Genomic DNA, 20256 nt, shown 5'->3' with positions numbered 1-20256 from the left:
CTCTAAGTCTTTATCAATTTTCCCAACCAGACAGGTAATTCTGTCGAAATGTTTAGCTTCTGATGGTGAATTGGCTCGAGTTAGCCACTCGTTGCTTGTTTGTTTGCATCATCACGTTGCGCGGCGACTCCTGGCAGCTTCCATTGCCAAGGCACTTGGCCTTCATCATTGAAGTACTTCAGGAACTCCTGTCGCACCGCATTGGCCACTCTAGTACAGTTATGGGCCTTTGATTTCTCCAAACCGAACACTGCAGTGCTTTCTGGTCCTTGTCTCCAGGTGCCACTGCTCACAGTTCCAAACATGTCTTGGAAATCCGCGTAGCCAGGAGGACAGTACGTAGATGCAGCATTTGAAGAAAGGAAGTTGTGCAGCACGCATGTCGCCTTCACAATGATGTCTGCATTTTTGGGCTCCATGTTGATCTGCCTCTCGTATATCCGCCAGCGAGATACAAGAATGCCGAAGGCATTTTCCACGCAGCGTCTGTCAAAAAACAAAAGAAACATGATTTCTGTTGTTGGATTGCACCTATAGTCACAGTAATTGTCAGCAAAGCAAATGTTTCACAAGATGGCATACAAAGAAGGATTGTACATTATTGAAAAATGAATAGCACATTTATTTAAAAGGGTAATTTTGGCTTTAGTGCATACTACTCATCCGAAAAGTAAGGAGCCATCGCTTTGGTGTAGTATGCACAGATGGTGGCATTATTCAGTCCCTGCCAGTGATAACCTAAACAGAACTTAGGGGAAGATTTGCACGTTATCCTCAACTTGTAACAAGGCACCTTCCTTGCTGCAGCAATTGCAACATTGCACAGAAAAAGAGCATAAGAAACACGGCTAAAATAAATTTGTTTACCACGCCTCACTCGCTCTACCCTAAACACCTGTGAAAGTTGTGGCAGAGAACATAATTGAGCTTACAGTTAAACTTAATAAGAAAGAGTTCTTTATGTGCCGGGTACAGACCTTGCACGACTGAGGCGGTAGTTGAAGATCACCTCCTCAGGTGCAGTCCGGCTCCCTGGCAGTGGCCTCATGAAATCTGGGCGCAGCTGGAAGGCCTCATCGCCAACAAACACATGAGGACAAACCCTTTCCGACCTTGGGAGCGTGGCTGCTCGTGGTAGATTAAGCTTGCCCTCATGCATTCGCTTGCCGATAAGGGAATCTTTGAAAATTCCCCCATCACTGAACCTCCCAGGTGCACCCACATCAACTAGCCGGAAAAGGTACTGGCTGTCAACCACAGCCATCAATACAATGGAATGGGTTCCCTGAAAGCAATGAAACAACTGTCACAAAAGTACTTGTCATAATAGCGACTTATATTACATAGCACTCAGCTGCATTAGTGATCAGCATCCATAAAATCAGGTGAACATTTTGGTCTGTAACCTACTTTGCATGCATTACGTGCAAATTTGATATCCTCTTGTCCTTAAGTCTCACCCTATCCCTTCTATGAATAAGAAATAGATGACCCTATAGCAGCAAACATGCCATAGGCAATGATGCAATTTCTTGTTACATACCTTGTAATTGAAGTACATACTTCCAGCATTACGTGGACATTTCAGCTGCACATGCTTGCCGTCGACTGCTCCAAGGCAATTCGGGAACTGCCAACAGTTTCAAAACCCAGTGGCAATTTCTCGCCACTCTTCTTCTGTTGGTGTCTGCATAAAAAGCAATTTCAAGTTTGACATACCACGTTGTGCAACCATCACACGGTAAACTTACTCATGCTTTTTTAACATTATGGGCCACTCCTTTCTGTGCATGTGCATCTGCTATGGTATTACACCACCTAGTGGCACAAACTCCATAACATGTTCAAGGTGGCAGGCGCTGTTATTTACTCAACCATTTCAAACTTCTGTCATTTAACTTTGCATGAAACATACAACCCAGTGGCACAAATAAAACTCCCTTTCAACAAACTCAGAGAAGTAGTAGGTAAATGAATTTGAAAGTGCCACAAGCGTAAACACAGCTGTTGTGTTTCTGCTATGTTTGCTGACATTAACTAGACCTGCTTTCTAGACACCCTACAAAAGCTATTATGAACACCTTTGGTAAGGGTAAGCATGAAATAACGTGCATTAAAATTTACCCATCGCTATATATACCTGATCTATGCTGTGAATATGCCATATGTTTACCTTCATATATAGAGGGACCAAAACCTTCCACAGCACACTGCAGGTTTCACGGATCACATTTCGTGCCGTCTCGATGCCCACACGGAATGCCATGGCTGCGTCCCTCACCAGCATACCAGATGACAGAAACCTGAAATACAAATGAATGCGCAAACGAGCGTGTCAAGAAACGCAACGCGATGTCGCTAACGTACAATCCATGCATGCGCAACACAATATTTCGAAGTATAACGAGCACACATCACGAACAGTCCCATCCTCACAAATGAAAAGCTGTGCAAGCACGGTTACGCAGTCAAAATGGTCGTACCGCAACGTCAGCGCGAGGCGCTCTCCAGAAGAAATGGGCGCCCTCGAGGGGCATTGCTCCTTCGTAAGATCCTCCCGCACCAAGCTGTGCAGCATGTCGAAAGTCTCCGGTGACATTCTGTAGAACATGTAGAAAAGCGATTCATCGCCGTTCTTCATGAGTTTCATCTGTAAAATGCAGCGAACGTGTATTCAGTTTCAGCATTGTGACGTGGTTGTCTTCGTCGAGTAATAGACAGCGCCAGAATATACACAGGACCAAACGACGAGTAACGAGACAAACACGTGTCTTGCCGCACTTACCGCCGTGAAAAACTCGCTCTCGTCCGATCGCTTCGTCCATGTCGGCCGCACCCAGTACTTTCTCGAGAAAGCCCGCCTTCTCTTTAGAATGAGCAGCAGCTTCAGTGCAGCTAACTTCCTTTGTCGTTCCATTCTACGACGTAGGAAACGAGCAGGACGTCGCCAACAACACACGCACACAGCAGCCAGCAGCTCAGTTCGCGCGGTTTTCGTCGATTGCCACGACCTCCTCTCCTCCTCCACGCCCGAGTCACGTGCACTCAGCGAGCAAATAAAGTAATGTTTATGCACGTGCATATAAAAAAAATACTGCAAGACAATGATAAAAATTTTATGTATTCATGTGCAACAAAACATCTTATTTTACACTGCATACCGCTGACAACGCGCCACATTTGGTACAAGTAGACGCCCTCATGCCAGCAACAATGGAGATCGCTCGCTGAAGCAGTCGCGTGAAGTTCGCGTGAATGGGGTTTGCCCTTGCAAGCGACAGCTTGCGCGAAGGCGATCTACGTCGCGTCGCTCGTCGCTGTCGCGTGCATTTTCGCGCATATGGGGTTTGGCCTTTATACTGCCATATAAGGGTCCAGATATGGCCTTATACTGCCATATAAGGGTCCAGATATGGTCTTATACTGCCATATAATGGTCCAGATATGGCCTTATACTGCCATATAATGGTCCAGATATGGTCTTATACTGCCATATAATGGTCCAGATATGGCCTTATACTGCCATATAATAGTCCAGATATGGTCTTATACTGCCATATAAGGGTCCAGATATGGCCTTATACTGCCATATAAGGGTCCAGATATGGTCTTATACTGCCATATAATGGTCCAGATATGGCCTTATACTGCCATATAAGGATCCATGTAAGGACTTATACTGCCATATAAGGGTCCAGATATGGCCTTATACTGCCATATAAGGGTCCAGATATGGTCTTATACTGCCATATAATGGTCCAGATATGGCCTTATACTGCCATATAATGGTCCAGATATTGCCTAATACTGCCATATATGACTGCAAGTAAGGCTTTATAACGTCATATAAGGGTACAAATAGGCGTTCTACTGCCATATATGGTTGCAAGTAAGCGCCTTATATTGCCATATAAGGATTTAAAAGTATACCTAAATTGCAGTTGTAACCCCCCTCCCCCTCCACTCACGCGTCCAGCCCCACCAGTCCAACGTGCACGTTGAGCGCTCTGTGCACATTGTCATTACCATTCAGGAGATGGCTTGAGGTCGAATTTTCCTGATTAACAAAAACACTCTATCATCTACTGTCTTCTATTTACTCATTCACTCTTAGATTACTTTGAGTAAAACGCTGAAGAAATAAACATTGTCATCATCCTTATATATTATAATTATAATTATTATAACAATTATTTATTATAAATATTTTATTATGTTATAATTATTAGGCATTTGAGTTGCTGTTGGATTCCTCTGGCTAAAGCAAGGTAATTACATATTATGCAAAGTGTTTGCTTCCTCCCCCCCCCCCCCCCTGGCAGAGATCCTGGGTGCGCTACAGCCGTCTAGTATGGAGTATGGGTGATTAGCACCGCGACTGCCGGACAGCATGGCCTTATTTACGAGATGTAGCTACTGCAAGTAACCAATGCGATGCTTTGCACTGCAGCTATAGGCAAAGCATCTCGATCGAAATGAATGTGCTTGCACCGAGCAGGTAGTAACGAGTTGAAGTGAATTTTATCGCAGAAACACACACAATGAACTCATTGTTTTGCACGTTGGCTCACAACCACACCTGATGATTATGTCTGCTTTTTGAGAGAGAACATGAACATATACTTTTGCAATCATATATACCGGCCTATGTAAAGCAGCCTGGGTATATTAACGCATGAGTTAGGAAACCTGCTGCACGAATTCCTATTCGTTATATCAGCTACTGCGCAAGCACAAACAAAAAAGTTTGCTACATCAGTCAATCTAGATACTTTATTCAAGCCCCATTAAATGAAATACTGCAAAAAATTACCACCAAGCTAAAGTTTTGACACATTCAGTGAAATCCAAACCGAAACCAAACGTGGAATGGCCAATGCATTGTATCGCTTGGCAACACTGGTAAGCTTGCTGTGTGGTAGAGTGTACTAGATAATGGTCGAGTGGGCCGAACGGCGCTCTCCCGCTGAGGCGCCGCATGTGGAAAAATTTTGCGAGGGCGCTGCGAGCGAACTGGATTGGGGCGGAGACGCGCTCCGCGGCATATTCAACGCACTTTCGCTGCGGGCGCCGAGGCCGATTGCGCATAGTACGCTCTTAAAATAGTGCTTTATTTCAACTGCAAATTTATGTTTACACCATCTTGCCAAACATATATATTTGAGGCATGGATTATACAACGCGTCGTCTTCAGTTTTGCTGTCGTTGTCAAGCGCGTCGTCTGCTAGCGAGCGCGCGTTCGCTACGCGGACGCTGGCGGCGCCCAGTTTTTCTCGCAGAACGTCTGTGTAGTACATTTGTTTTTATGTTTTAGTTGCTTTGGTGCGCTCATGACTCTTGACGGCGGGTACCAAAGGTAGTTTCAGTCAAGTGAACCATTGTTTTTAACACTGTCTTCTAAAAGCAACTGACATCTCTGCAACATGAAGCTACGTACGAAAATTTTATTATTGATAGCGTGTCATTTTACGCGCGCTTCTTGTCGGTGGATATTGATCAGGAACAATGATCGAAGAAAACAATATTAAAGTGAAATAAACCAGGTTTATTAGCTGCGTGGCGCGAAGAATGACCGATGTATTTCTACGTAATTAAATCAAAGGGTACATTGAGAATGGTACAAATGGTACAGTGAGAACTCCCGACCGTGCACGTTTGCATACGAAACACACGTATTAGTGAATACTGCATATAAAACTCTCATTCGCAGAAATAATATTCATAGCAGGCAATTAAAACTATATATATATATATATATATATATATATATATATGAAGTGATATATATATGAAGTGATATATATATATATATGAAAGTGTTATTGACATGCTGTACGACGCCGAACAGTCGTTTCCGTACGATTGTAACGCATAACCGCACTATTGCAGTCTCAAAGGTGAGAGACCGATGCAAGTGCGGACTGTTAATCCGAATGATTGTGCTGCCGGAGAGTTGTGGCTGTTGCGCAGAGGCGCAGTTCTTGAGAAAATTAACGCAGGGGTGTTAATAAGTCCGGCTAATAAGCTGCTAATAAGCCCTGCTAATAAGTGTAATAAGTTGTCATTCAATATAAATGCCCCGTTTTGGGGCAGCCTGTAAATCTGCTAACTTGATTCAGGCAATTGGAAAACTTTTTTTTTGACAGTCTCACCATCTTTGCAACCCATTAAAACTGGGTGCCCCATGTGGTACCAAACTTATCTTGAACGAACGCAGCAGATCTACACATATCTGTACGTGTATGTGAGGTATGCCGTTTCTCTAATTGCTTCATTATTGTCGTTATGATAGTGCGTCGAATAACTGAAAGCAGCCGTTTATAATATACAAGCTGCTTAGTTGAGCGGACAGACATTTGGGAATGGCATTACATTTATGTATGAAATATAGGATAAGCGTAACATGTTTTTCTCGGAAATCAGACTCGAGAATAATTTATTGTGTTTACACTCCTTGCAAAAAGACGAAGAACGCAGCCACCTGTCTTCTTTTTTTTATAGTTCAAACAAATTTGTGGGTTTTACGTGGCAAAACCACGATATGAGTATGAGGCACCCGGTTTGGATTTCCTCACCTGGGGCTTTTGAACGTGCACCTAAATAGAAGTACACGAGTGTTTTCCATTTGTTCCCATCGAATTCCGCGACGGATTGAACCCGCGAGCTCCAGTTTAGCAGCGCAACGCCATATATCCACTATACCGGTTGTTCGAAATTAAGGTTTAGGGGATTTTTAAAAATCTCCTGTGGCAGTTAGCACAATTCTCATTGATGAGCTGGGTTATTCGAAGAGGCGGACATTAGTAGCACGAGAATCTAAACACCTATTCAACTTATTAACAAAATTGATTAATGAACTTCTTAGTTAATTACTTTACGACACATATTGCAATTTACGAATTGTAGCCGGTGAGGTTGCAAAACGCATCCACTTGAAATGAATTTCCAGAATGACACCAGAATGACACCGACCGCGATAAATGACCCCGTACCCATTACTCCGCATTCTGTTACGCGAGTAAGGCGGAAACTTGAATAGAATGTTGCGCTGCAGTTTTTTTTTTTTCAATAACAATTCTTCCCGTAAATCTGAGTACCCGCCGCGGGGGCTCAGTTAGCTAAGGCGTTGCGCTGCTGAGGACGAGTTCGCGGAATCGAATCCCGGCCGCGGCGGCCGCATTTCGATGGAGGCGAAATGCAAGAAGCCCGTGTGCTTGCGTTGTAGTGAACGTTAATGAACCCCAGGTGGTCAAAATTAATCCGGATCCCTGCACTACGGCGTGCCTTATAATCAGAACTGGTTTTGGCACGTAAAAAACCCCCAAAGAAGAAAGAAATCTGAGTACAAGGTGCCGGATGGGGCCGATATGCTTTACTTGTTTGAAGCGGCAAGCAGGAAGGTTACATATGTTTCTCCGTTTGCGTTCCGCAAGACCTACTGATCGAAAACTATATGCGGAACAATACACGCGAGAGATACATGCTGCTTGAAGAACGAGAAAAATATTTGTTCTCCAAAGGGAACCGTACAATAACATAGTAGAATGAAAGCCGACACTGCGGCCGCAATGCACGGGCAATCACCGAGCGGCATTAAAAAATAAAATGAAGAGAAAGAAAGGCATTTGTGCTTAAGACATATATACATGTCATATTCGATTATGAACACCATTTGAGAGGTCTGAACGCAAATACCAGCGCGCGAAGTAGTGCGATTGACCCTGCCGAGCAGTATCGCCAGCAGTTTCCAACGGCGCGGCCTTGATGCGGCCCAATCCAGTTCGATCGCAGCGCCGCCACAGTATTTTTCCACGTCGGGCGCCTCACTGCAAAGCATGCGCCGCCCCAGCCGCTCGTCCCACTCGACCATATTCTAGTACACTCTACTGTGCGGGCAGCACATGGCTAACATGGCCGGCAGCTGGCAGATACCAAAGCATATTCATAGGCCTGTTTTCTTGTGTAAATTTCGTTCGTGCATCCGTGTTAACGCAATGTTCTCCGCGGTATGTGTGTTATTCGTGAACGCAATCGGATCGAGTCCTCATCAACGCAGTTTAACGCGACTGTAAGTAAAGGGAAGCAGCGGGCGCCTTCACCGGTGCGGCCCTCGGCGATCGCTTTGTTTGTATATGTCGCGCGCACGGTTAAACTTTTGATTACCGTGGTTGCGCGTTGTCGCAGTGCAATGATGATTATATGCCAGTGCTCATCGTGAAACTGCACAAACCGCGTCTCTACTGATGGAGCTGCCACGTACGTACACGGCGGCGCCCGAGAAGACCTTTTCTGAAGAGAATGCGCGCCTGGCGATTGTCACTTGCAGTCGCAACTTTTGCAAAGGTACGTACAATCCCCCCCCCCCCCCCCCTCTTGTTATGTGGTATTTGCATAATTTTGAAGCAGTGCGTGTTGCGATACCGCGTAAAACACAAGCGGGCGAATCCGCTCCTTCAGTTTCGTCTACAGTCCCTATTACTGTTATGTTTGCCTTGGAGTTCGTGGCGTATGTACATCGGACGCTGTCAACCCAATTACAAGTACGATTGATCTACTAGCACAGAGGCTGACTGTCATATTAATTTGATTGAAGGTCTGCGTTATTCGATCGATCGTCCTTGTTTCGAGTCATGCTATGCTACACGCTATGAAATATCTTGTATTATTTTATGTGTTTGAATTCAGCGTTGTAATTTTGGAGCTAGATGTAGCTATATCATTTGCATTTATTTCAATGTGGTGTGCGCGGCACCTTGTAATATTCTTTGCAGAGACGGAGTGCTGGCTGGCTGCTAGGCGATTCGTCTAGCCGAATTTTAACCAACTTCGTTTATATTAGTGGGCTTTGTCATGCTGGCGGACCTCCAAATCACCCTGGTGACATTACTAAATGCAATTATTATCAACTTTCGTTGTTACTATTGGTGTTGCTGTTGCTGATGCCGCTAGCTAGAGAGCTGTCCAGCACAGCTTCCTTGACAGTATTTTTAGGTGGCCTCAACTGTGCGGTACTTTCATATGAAAGGCTATACAAATGTTTACACAGCATAGCTGCGGCTGTTTGCATCATGAGTTTTTTTTTCTTCTCTAGTGGATATAACTGCTATGCGTAAAATTAGCCAACAGTCATTCTTAGCAGTGAAGGAACTTTTACGCCGTTCCTTGCATTGAACTGTAAAATTACTACAACATTCCAAAAATGAGAGATTGTCACTGATAAAGTGGTAAATTGTTTTCATGTGATGTCGGCTGCATAGATGTGCAGCAATAAGCTGATCTAGGGCAAAGTTCAAACGACAAGGAAAACGTTCTAATGCAGTGTCTTTCCTCAGTGAGCTAAGCAAATGGGATGTGCCAAACCAGCAAGGTGTACGAAGATTTAGCTGCCGAGAAAGTTGGAGCAGTCAATAGGGAGAAGACAAATGGAGATCTTTTTCTCTCTGGATGTATAGCTCACTGGAGTGCAGACTGATTTTCAATATGTGTACTAGGCTCTTCGATTGGCTACCCCGGACTGCCCAGGGCTGTCCGAGAAGCGTGTGCACCAATGCTTATCATTAGTACACAACACCTTGGTCAGTCTGGGACAATTCATTGAAGAAACCGTGTTTACCTTGATTTGTTTTCTGTATTGACTGGAATTATAGCTGTGTGATTTATTATTTAACTGACAAGTGCTCGTATCATAGAGATGCCGGCATACATGCAGGTATTTCTTTTATGTGGCGTATCCATTTGGTATAGATGAGTCAAACTCAAGATCCAGGAAGCTAGATTCACGGATATCTCAAGTTGTTCGGGACTTACATGGATGTGTTTATAGGCTAAATTATTATTTATCATCATCATCAATCTATCATCGGGACTAAGAAATTGCACAAACTCTTACCAGTATATTATTATCAAGCATGTTAGTGTGCATTGGCTCCACTTTGATACCAGCCAACATTTTTCTGGTTTTGCAGCAAATATTTTGTGGCATGTCATTGTGTTTTTTTAATGTTGTGATTTGCTCTTACCTTCTTTAGACTGCGTTCAGTGGAACTCGTTGAAGTTGTTCTGCATTCCCGATTATCACACTGGCATGAAAAAATTGCCCGATTACACTTAACCCCTTCAGTGACGAAGTATGATCGACTGTCGATAAATGTATGAAATTTACATAAATATATGCCAAGGTGCTGCAGACTCCATTAAGAGCATGTCAAGGTGGTAGAATGACTGCATATTATGATGAGTCACCATAATTACAGAGTGATTAAGTATCTAATTGTTGTGCACGCTGTAATGATGGGTTTCTTCATAAAAAATTACTGAATCACTAGTGTGAGTTACCTGCACAAATTAATTATTGGTTGCAAGCTTTACTAGAAAGAAGAAAATTATTTTGCAATTGCTACAGAAATGTCCCACATCACAGCTCCCGTCAAACACTGTAGTGCCTTCTCCAAAGCTATCTTCGGTAGCAATACATTTCCCTCAGAAGTGAAATGAAGGTGCTTGAGGTAACCATAATGTTTAATTTACCCTAAGATTAGTTTTTGTGGTCATTTCCTTGACACAGCTGCACAGAAATGGCAAAAATAAGTCGCGCACACAAATGTGTACACCGTGACTGAAGGGGGTATCAATATGAGCTTCAGAGTGTGAGGATTTATTTACAGGAAAGGCAAATGGCTCAGCCTGAGCCAGTGTGCTCTCACCTGCTTTTCTGCTCACATGAGTTGGTAACTGTTATAAGGCTGACTCCACACGTTGCTTGCATTTGTTGAAACCATTTTTTTCTCAATATAAGTGTTCGTGTAGTATTTGAGCCCACTTAATGGTAAAATCATGACAGCAGAAGCTTTCCTTGTTTTTCTTTTGCCAATTTGGCAGCACATACTGTGCAGTTTATTCTATTATCGAGCCATGCTTTGTACTCGTAGAGTATACAACAGCTCTGGAAGAGTTTGGAAAATGTAATGAAACAGGGAAACTCCCTTTTAGCATGTATGCACGTGGACATTTTAAGTTTGTCGTTTCATGTGTCAACTTAGAGCCTTCATTTGTCATAGCACTAATACATGGGTACAACACAACAATATAGGCAAGCTTTCAATTTAAGAGAAATTTTCATGGTTCTAATGAATTATTCTGGGTGACATGTCGCCACTATACCACAACTTTAGTGACGTTAGATTTTGTTTTGACATTCTTGTCCATGTGCTAAATTCTCTTTAGGACAGCTTTTTTTCACATCCTGCAAGCACAACTTCAGCAATGCGTAACCTTTATCTGCATGGGAGACAGGTCAGGACTTAGTGGCATTGTTCTTTGACGTAGTGAATGTTATGTAAGGAATTAGGAACCAGCAGTGAGTAGCACTTTGCAGCACTACTTAACACACATGCTACTTAACCATTCCCATGTCTAGTGGCAGCCACCAAGTGACATTTTCCCACTGATTCATGTAATCAATTATGGCATGCACCCTGTTTTAGGTAGCTCTTTGAACTAGTGCATACAGCCTTCTGCTATCACGTAGCTGCAGTAATAGTATGAGTTCATGGAATGACTGGGAGCACTCGGTTCTTTACCATGACATTTCAGTGCAAATGCCATCATGTGTACTGATCACAAAGGCCTCTAGACAACACCTAACTTGATAACTTACACAGTGCACTTGAGCTTCATATATCATGTAAGCTGCACGCCTATTTGCATTACTCTGCAAAGAGACATGCAGTCAGCAACACGGATGACTGCAGTAACATGTGTCTTAAATGAATATTCACCTAATGTACTGTCACTTCAACTGTCTTGCACTGTTCTGCACAAGTCGGCTTGCATATGTGATGCTGCTAGCTAATATCTGGTAATAATAATAATTCGTGTTTTCTCAGTGGCAGCGGGCCTCCATGGGGCGGTGCAGACAGGGGAGTGTCATTGCTGGAGCACCTCCTGGCTATCCACAGGAAATGAAAAAAAAAACATGGTAAATTCAAACCCCCACTGGTTCTCATTTCCATGTTTCCATAAGTGTGTGTGTGTGTGTGTTCATCACCCTGAAGTTACTTAAATTTGAAAACGAAGCCATATAAACTGTACTCATGGTCTCACATAGTGCATTATTAAACATAAAAGTATAAAAGCACGCAGCTTAAGAACCTCAAAGATAATTTGTAGCGGATGAGTCACTGCAGAGGTCAGGATATGTATTGTCGATGCTCTTACACAGCAGAATTGCAGACTTGTTCATCATTAAAATCAATTATACATTTAGGGTGTGAACATTTGGTAATGGTTTGAGTGAATGCTAGAGACTGCATGGATATGCCGCCCCTAACGTAATGCCCTGACAGAGGCCCTTAAAAAGTGAAATAAATGACGATAAGAAGCTTGGTAACAGATTTGTGCAACGAGCGAATTGTAGCGCGCACAGTGAAAAATACACGAGAAGGCACAAAGAATACACACACGTAGCACTTCATTGTGCCTTCTCATATCTTTGTTCCCTGTTCACGCTACAACTCGCTCATTTCAACCTGAACAACCAACAAGCCCACATCGCCACTCAGATTTGTGCAGTTTCCTTCAAGTCATATTTGGGTAAATACTACAGACTATATTTTAAGAAGTGAAATAAGTTATATTTCCTCGTTTAATTGGCCAACACTGTAGTTAGGCTCTGGGTATATTTTGGTCAGGTATGCATATATGTCAGTGCTACGTTTATTAGAATACGTTTTAGAGTGAGTTGAAGTCATAATTATAGAAATTAATACTTGTGATCATGATATTCTTGCCATAAGGACATGCAAGGGACATGTAAATTTGGTCTTCATATAAGCAACGACAAATGGAACGTTGCTGACGATTTTTTAGGCATTGAAGATGGCAACATGTTAGCTTATTTGGATGCTTTTGTGTTGTCATGTGGCCTATATCATACGGGATGGAATTGATGGCCAAAATTGTGGACATTTTAACCTCCCAAAGGCCAACATCATATCTTTCATATGCTGAGCTTGATGCCTGAAAATGCTCATTTACTGATGATAAACATAATGTGCAACCCACTGTAGCATTTCTGACATGCTGCAACCGTTTCAGTTGTGGATAGCTCAGCAAACTAATGAGTAGTGAGTTACTCTTAGGTTACATATTACAAGAAAATTTAGTTTTTCTTTTGTTTATATATTCATTGGGTGATTGTATGAGAAAGAAAGGTGATCAGGTTCTATTCTTCCTTCATATAGAATTGTGTCTGCTTTCCGAACTTTAGGAAAGATGTTCAATTTGTCAGACACTGCCTGCATAACACCACCTCCAAAATAGGAAGAACTGATGTTCATCCGTGATACTCTAAGAACACTGCAATGAATCATAGGTGCACATATAAAAGTAATCACAAGAAGGGCAATGCATAGCAAGCATCTGCATCTAGATCGAGATAGCTAAATTTTGGATTAAGGTGAAACATTGCAGAAGAGCTGCATGCATGATATGCAGGCTAAATCATAAATATGTTGATTCATTGAAGGCATCATAAAAATTATGTTTTGATATTTTCTAATAGCAGCAGCAGTAATTGCTATGAAAGAGAAATTAAATTTTTAAGGAATAAAAGAATTAGCTAATGTCTAGTACAGAACTTACAGAAGTGAAATTACTGAGCATGAAATAAGTTGTTTCACTTGTAGAGTGCTTCAAAGATCATGGGGCAAATAGAAAATTGTGAGGAATAAGGGAAGAGCGAAAGCATGTGCAGTGAAAATATGGGCAAAAGTGTGTAAAGGAGCGAAATCGATTTTAAGACTGTTACTGTTAGCCGATGAATAGGGATTTCAAGGTGGAGGATTGCAAAGGTACAGCTGAATCTCTCTATGAGCCATTGTGACACACATGAACAATTTCCGTAGAAAATGAGAATCTATTTAAGCACGTTACTGAGAGCATAATCACTGGAAAATGGTAGAGCAGAGATTGGTTTGCGTAAATGCGGGTTTGGCGCTTACTTTCAACTGCAGTTTACTGAAGAAATGTGATATAAAATAAGTACTGAACAAGACCATCATGGGGCATCACATGAATGATAAAGCAACCAAATATTGGAGTCACCAGGACCCCCTAATACAACCACATCATAGCCATATGCCATGACAGATTGGTACGGCCTAGTATACCAGAGGTGATAAGAGACAATCCAGATTATCGCACAGCATGACGCTTGCCTCTAAAAATATGTGAAGGTAGGTTGAAGCATGTGCGCTGGCCCAGCAAATAATAACCTAAAAAAACAAGACTTAAAAAGCAGATGCTGCATCTACAATGATGACTCGGAAGGAGTACATAGCAGATCAAAAAATGAGAAAACAAAACCAACCAAGTAAGATGGTTTTCTGAAGGCACTTCAGGTCTTTATTTGTCGCGGCACTGCGTCCAGCAGCATCTGAGGCAACAGAATTGGTCGAGCATTTAATGCGATCTTGTGCATCAGGCTCGCTCAATCACATGGGCACAAAACAAATCCATCTGCCTGCCTTGAGTGTCGGTGGCATATTCTTACCTTGATACCCTGAATCAAGTTTACCAATTCAGTTTTGCTAACTTTCTGCTGCTGAGAAACCTGTGTGCATTCAGGGTTTGCCTCAAAACTGCAACGCCATTGCTTGTTTTGAGACCATATTCACCCATTTGACAAGTTTGATGATAGATCTGACGTCAATTTGTCTTCCACAGTGATGGCATTGTTTTATATGCCAAGTTGTTGCAGGAGGCCCTTCAACTACTTACGCAGAACAGCATGTCTAGGATGGCAGTGTCAGTGTTATAATTGCTTGCGATGTCATTTTGCAGCACCTATAGCACTCATCGCGGCAAGGGATACGGCTTTCGTCCATGGGTCAATGGCATCCTGTATTATGCGCTGCATGGCAATCTAGCCAATTGATAACTTGCATGCTTTTCATTGTATGCGTTAGGGGCTTAGCTGCAGCCTTACTTGCCACTGTGGGAGGAGGTTGCTTTTTTCGTACCTCTTTTGGGGACACAGCATTGGGTAGTTCTCAAAAAAGTTCATTTTTGAGGCAACACAATTAAATTGTTAGTTACATTCTGCATCAGTGATGCACACACAAGCACGCTGTTTCTTGTTGGGTATCGGGGAAGAGTTCTTTAGTATCTTTCTGTTTCTTTACAGTACTAAGTTTAGTGCTAGTAGTAGACATATGTGATAGTACATTTAGTCCATACATAACTTCATACATCTCGATCAGAATCTGAGCAGGGCTCGCTAAAGTAACTGACTCTGAGCATGCCTTATTCTGTCTTCTTTTCATCTTGTAGGCATCAGCGTGCTGCAGTCAAATTCAAACTTGCGAAACTAAAAAGCAAAAAGAAAGGGAACTGTGTCCTCATGCATACGGCAGCAAACAGCGTGCGTCACTGTTACTGAATATTAGCAACGATGCTTCTTTCCCATTGTTGCTTAATAGTGAGAAACTTTCTTGTGAACTACTTGGTGCTGTAGCCTCAAAAAAATTCAAACTTTCTCCTAATGCATTTAGTAAAGCCCTCAACACACACAAGGAAAAGTTCCTATCCTAATAATTATCCAGTAGGCTCCTTGAAGACAAGGGCATAATAATATTAATATGGGATACTGTTGGGGCTGTAGACGCTCATCTTATTCCATTCCGCCCCCATAAATTTTTCTGTTAAGTACATGGCAATCACTTATAGCAACATTGGCACTCCCATGTTAGTCATGCTGTGCTATATACGCAATGCCAGGTGCTGTAATAGGTCGACAATGAAAATAAGACTGTCATGGGTAAAGCTAAAGCGATTAGAATGTTTAAAGCAGTTAAAAAACAAATGCAGACTGAGGGGCACAGAAATGAAGAGAATGCAAGCACTCCTTTGTCTGCGCGTTTGCCCATGCCGCTTTCAACATTTCAACCATGAATACATAACAGCTTGCCCAAATTTTGGTTCTCTTAGATGCTAAAGCGGTGTCAGATCCTCATGACTAACCATTTCAACTGGATGAATCTACCGCAGTAGTGGTATAGCAGTAGAGTATCCGCCTTGTATGTGGGAGGTACTAAGTTCTAATCCCCGTGCCGCCAGAAACCCTTCGTTTCTTTCTGATGGGTAGAGATGTCCCTTGGCCTAATGTTCGGCTATTGTGAGGGTTCACATCTTGAAAGAGATTTCATGCGTGCTCTCTGGGCACCTATTGTCCAACCACAGATGGCCTTGTTGAAGAGCATCCGCCTCGGCTGCCTTGAGGCAAGTGCAGCCGCTAGGTACCTACAGGTGAAATAGGTACAAGCATGCTCCCGGTCTGGTGTGATGGATAGTTGTTTGGCACATATGTCTCTGTGCAGTGAAGCAGTAATGAACGTCGGAGACGCGCGAACCGATGTGAACCAAAATTTAAGATAGGACTGTAACAAGACAAGCACTAAACACAGAATACATAGCAAAGGTCCCTAAAACAAACACGTCTACACTAAGTCCTATGCGCAGCGTTCAAGAAAAGAGCAAGTACGTCTCACGGCTACATTCCTGATGGTGTCGTCGATCAGTGGTAGATCGTCTGAGCTGTCACAACGATTTCCGTTGGAGGCGAGCCAAGGCACGATGATCCTCGTGGAAGGCCAGCCAAGGCAGGATGATGGCAATGGTCATCAGATGAGACGGGCGATTACCATGGCCCGAGGACTCGAACGGCTGTTGGGTGGGTTGCTTTCACCACCACAACTTCACGAGCCACCTCGAGCAAGAGGCGGCTTCAAAGCAAAGGCCTCGATTAGTCCTCACCCCGGACACAGCCTAAAGATGCTCCAACAGGCGGCTACGAGCAGGCTACAGCCAGGCCTGCTCCAAACGGCGTCACGCCAGGCGCCACTTTGCGTCTGCACCGACAGGCAGGCGCGTTGTCCTCAGGGCTGCCTCAGGTACCGCGGCAGGAGCTCCCGAAACTGCGCACTGGTCCTGCGTCTTACAAGTCGCTAGCCTCCTCTGCCCGTTTGGCACCCACCTCTCTTCTTCCTTCTCTGTTGTTTCTTTTCTGAACACTGCCAAGCACGCAAGCTGCACCTGGCTTGCCTTCTTCTGCTTCTTCTTCCTTCATTCACAGTCCTCAAGAGTTTTCAAACAGTCCACACACATAAACAACACTCATAAGGTCCTTGCACTACACCTGGCGCTTGGCCATTATTGGACCTCAGCGCTTGGAAAGGGAATCTGGGGCACCACATGGGAAATTGCCGCTATATACGGCAATGGCCCAGACCTACTTCTTTTTGTGCTCATGAGGGTTTTGACTAGTATTTAAAGCACAGGCTCCTCTCCCTAAAGAAAGCCGAATGCCATGCTGGGTTACACTTGTGTCCATTTGAATCAGTGGGCGCCGTGCGGTGGTAGAAATTGAACCTACGACCTCCTGCGGCCAAGGCGGGCAATCTACAACAAGGGCAATCAAACAAATACAGTCTACATGTGAAGTAGCGGGCACCATTTTCACAAGGCAAACTGTGAGCTGATGCACTCACCAAAGTAGCAGGGCAAAAAATTCTCTTGGGAAAGTTTCACCCACTGGAGACAGGCAGGTAATTGTGTTGTGACCCTATGTGAATGAATAGGCCAATAGTAAAAGGTCGCTTGAAAGCTCGACTATACGTTTGCCTCAGGCGCTGCCAGACACAGCGCAACGAACTTAGAAGCCTGAAGTACCTTTCTACTGCTTGGTAAGATTGCCCATCAGTAAATGGCTTCGTGCAAGCAGTCCCTGTTCTGGCCTCTTGCTTCAGCTCATACATCCCCCCAGACAACTTGCTGAAGTAGGCTCAATCAAAAACTTGGATACATCACAGGATGCACTCATGCTGCAGTTATGCTAATGTCGCATGGCGCTAAAGTTTGAAGCTGGCCATCCACATTCCCTCTAAAGTATTATTGAAATCCATTAATATTTGGTCAGAGGTACCAATGTATTTAAACAAATTTAACATTATCGTGACTTCAGCTGTGAAAACTTTTCAGTATATGTTAAAACTTCCTTGTGGTTACAGCATTTATAAAATATTGTGGACAGATATATGAATATTTAGCTCATGTATGATGCCCATTTGCTACATGAACACTTTATGAAAGCATCTAGGGCTGGGATAGTGTAACTATTCTATTGCAATTGTCTTGTGCATTGTAAGGGTAGCATTCTGCCTACGTTATCATGATTGGCTGGCTATGTGCAGTGGATGATAAGAATGGAATATAGAATGAAGGGAAAGGAATCACTACAGTATACCAGTCCTGCTGATACTTTGCAGCATACTTCTTGTGGAACTAGCATATGCAATAGGTATTTTTTATGCGTTTGTTTATTAATATTTTAAACACTTAAGAAAATGACACAAAGTGGGAGGCTATGTTATATGAAGGGTAAAATCTTAAGTTAATTTCCACAGCCACCTAGTTCAGCCTAATCTACGGCGCACTAAGATTGTGTCGAAAAGCCAGCTACCAAAGAATCAAACAAAGGTGTAACTTACAAGAATGGACAAGTCTTATTTTCGAACCTTGAAAACATATTTCAAGTAAGAATTTAAGCTTGAGAAATCTGCACTTCTGGCTGGCCGTCCAGTTTCTTAAACTTCAGTAATGTCGTCCCATAGTAGGTGGTCCTCAGTGGTGTCAGTTGAGCTTCAGATGCCAGTTCTCTTTAAGCTTTTGATGACAGTGTCATCAGAAATCGTGTTCTATGCCTCTAGGACCAATGGACACAACAGTTCCACTGGCAGCCTTTTTAACTTGCCTCCTGGTGTCAGGGAATGATCACAAATAGTGAAAGTCTGTGATTCTTTGTATGTAGAAGGCAGCTGCTGACATGTTCTCATGAAGCCCATGCCGACACATGAAGCACATCATCCAGTCGCTGCTTGTGTTGAAGTTTGTAGTTGGAATGCCCTGCTTCCTTGTAAGTCGGCGAGCCTCCTTCTGTATCATTTAAATTTACACAGCACAGCTGTCCAGAGGCTTCTGAGCTATAAAGCACTGCTACTTCAACTTGGGGGTAAAAATCAGTCTTGGGTCAGCGGAAATTCCTGTTTGCCTTGCTGGTAGCATTCAGCTTTTCGTGCGGCCGTCTCTAACAGCAGATGTGTACTTTGCTGACGCTCAAGTGCCTTCTCAATTAACGACTGCCATTCTACAAAGCATGTTGAAATGCTTTGAGCTTCAAGTGGGTGCTGTAGCTAGCTTGCGACCTTATGTGGCACGTGCGCTAGCAGTCTGATCACTCCATGCATGCGTGGCATGACCTGTCTAGACTGACCAAAAAAACGGAAAAATACTAGCTTTGTGCATATAGCACTAGATAGCTCCAGTGCTGGTACTGCCACTGGCATCCGCAGCTGGCCATTATCATCAGTCGAAGTCAAAACCAGGCCACCGGTTGCAGTGCTGAGTTGCGTGGGGTCATTGTGTGGGAGGGGGGGAAAATATGTGAATTTTCATAATGTGCATACTTACGGTGTGTACTATTATTAATTAACCAAGCAGGTATGCAGTAAGGCCTATGTTGGGATTATTGCTGCTTGCTGCTATTCAATAGGAATCTGTGTAATGAAAACAGCTTGGTGTGCCTGGCCTACAATTACTTGAAGATATGCATTTGCTTCCAATTGACCCTTCACCAGCCACAAAGCTGGCTTCAAAACAGTCATAAATATTACTTGTACTGCTTTCACCACTTGTTGGTCTTTTAATAATGTTTATGCTTAATTCCTTGTTTCTTAGTGTATTAATCAACATAACAAGTATTGTACTTAGTTTTCTGTTGTATGGCAATAATGGTTCATTTGTTGCTGCAGCTGTTTTCAGAACGCAGATGACACCGTGTCAAAGGAAGTTATGGAAAAGAGATTGAAAGCAGTGCACTGGTACCCCTTGTAGCAATTGGGTAATGTGCTGTAGTAGTGAACTTTGCAATAAAGTTTTCTCTGTTCATATTGCTTTCAGATGTTATAAATGTGATTTCCACATCACACACATACCATGACCTGAAGTTTTGGATGGAATGGTGAGCATACTTATGCAGTGAGCCATCATAAGTGCCGACTGGCATATTCGAGTGTTCAAAGGCACTGAATATATTCTAATTAAGACTGCAAGACTGTAATGCAATCAGTCAGAATTCATCAATTCAATAAACAATACACATTTTAACAGTGGTCTCCGGTACAATGGCATACCGACAAACAG

At 43.1% G+C, this 20256-nt stretch overlaps 1 protein-coding gene and 1 long non-coding RNA gene across 3 annotated transcripts; one reads left to right on the top strand and one right to left on the bottom strand.

Moving 5' to 3' along the window:
* Nucleotides 1-80: 80 nt before the first annotated feature.
* On the bottom strand, nucleotides 81-1498 carry LOC119452447 (uncharacterized). The gene is made up of 2 exons (XM_037714599.2): nucleotides 978-1498; nucleotides 81-486 (listed from the first exon to the last, which is right to left on the bottom strand). The coding sequence occupies exons 1-2, from the start codon at nucleotides 1262-1264 to the stop codon at nucleotides 81-83; spliced, it is 693 nt and encodes a 230-aa protein (XP_037570527.2). The 5' UTR covers nucleotides 1265-1498.
* A 6468-nt stretch (nucleotides 1499-7966) lies between these two features.
* LOC125942163 (uncharacterized) lies at nucleotides 7967-18961 on the top strand. 2 transcript variants are annotated; one of them, XR_007464870.1, is made up of 4 exons: nucleotides 7967-8343; nucleotides 10403-10505; nucleotides 11886-11977; nucleotides 18873-18961. It is a non-coding gene; the product is annotated as an uncharacterized LOC125942163 (long non-coding RNA). The 2 variants fall into 2 exon arrangements; XR_007464869.1 differs by lacking the exon at nucleotides 10403-10505.
* Nucleotides 18962-20256: the final 1295 nt, after the last annotated feature.

The sequence above is a fragment of the Dermacentor silvarum genome, chromosome 1 (assembly GCF_013339745.2).
Source record: "Dermacentor silvarum isolate Dsil-2018 chromosome 1, BIME_Dsil_1.4, whole genome shotgun sequence".
In the NCBI taxonomy this organism is placed as follows: Eukaryota; Metazoa; Arthropoda; class Arachnida; order Ixodida; family Ixodidae; genus Dermacentor; species Dermacentor silvarum.
This window is presented reverse-complemented; position numbering and strand designations above follow the sequence as displayed.

Excerpts from the sequence above, each read along its gene's own strand:
- LOC119452447 (XM_037714599.2), bottom strand. The coding sequence starts at position 1,264 with ATGGCTGTGGTTGACAGCCAGTACCTTTTCCGGCTAGTTGATGTGGGT. Across the intron at positions 487-977 it reads TACCGCCTCAGTCGTGCAAG|ACGCTGCGTGGAAAATGCCT; the intron begins GTCTGTACCCGG and ends GTTTTTTGACAG.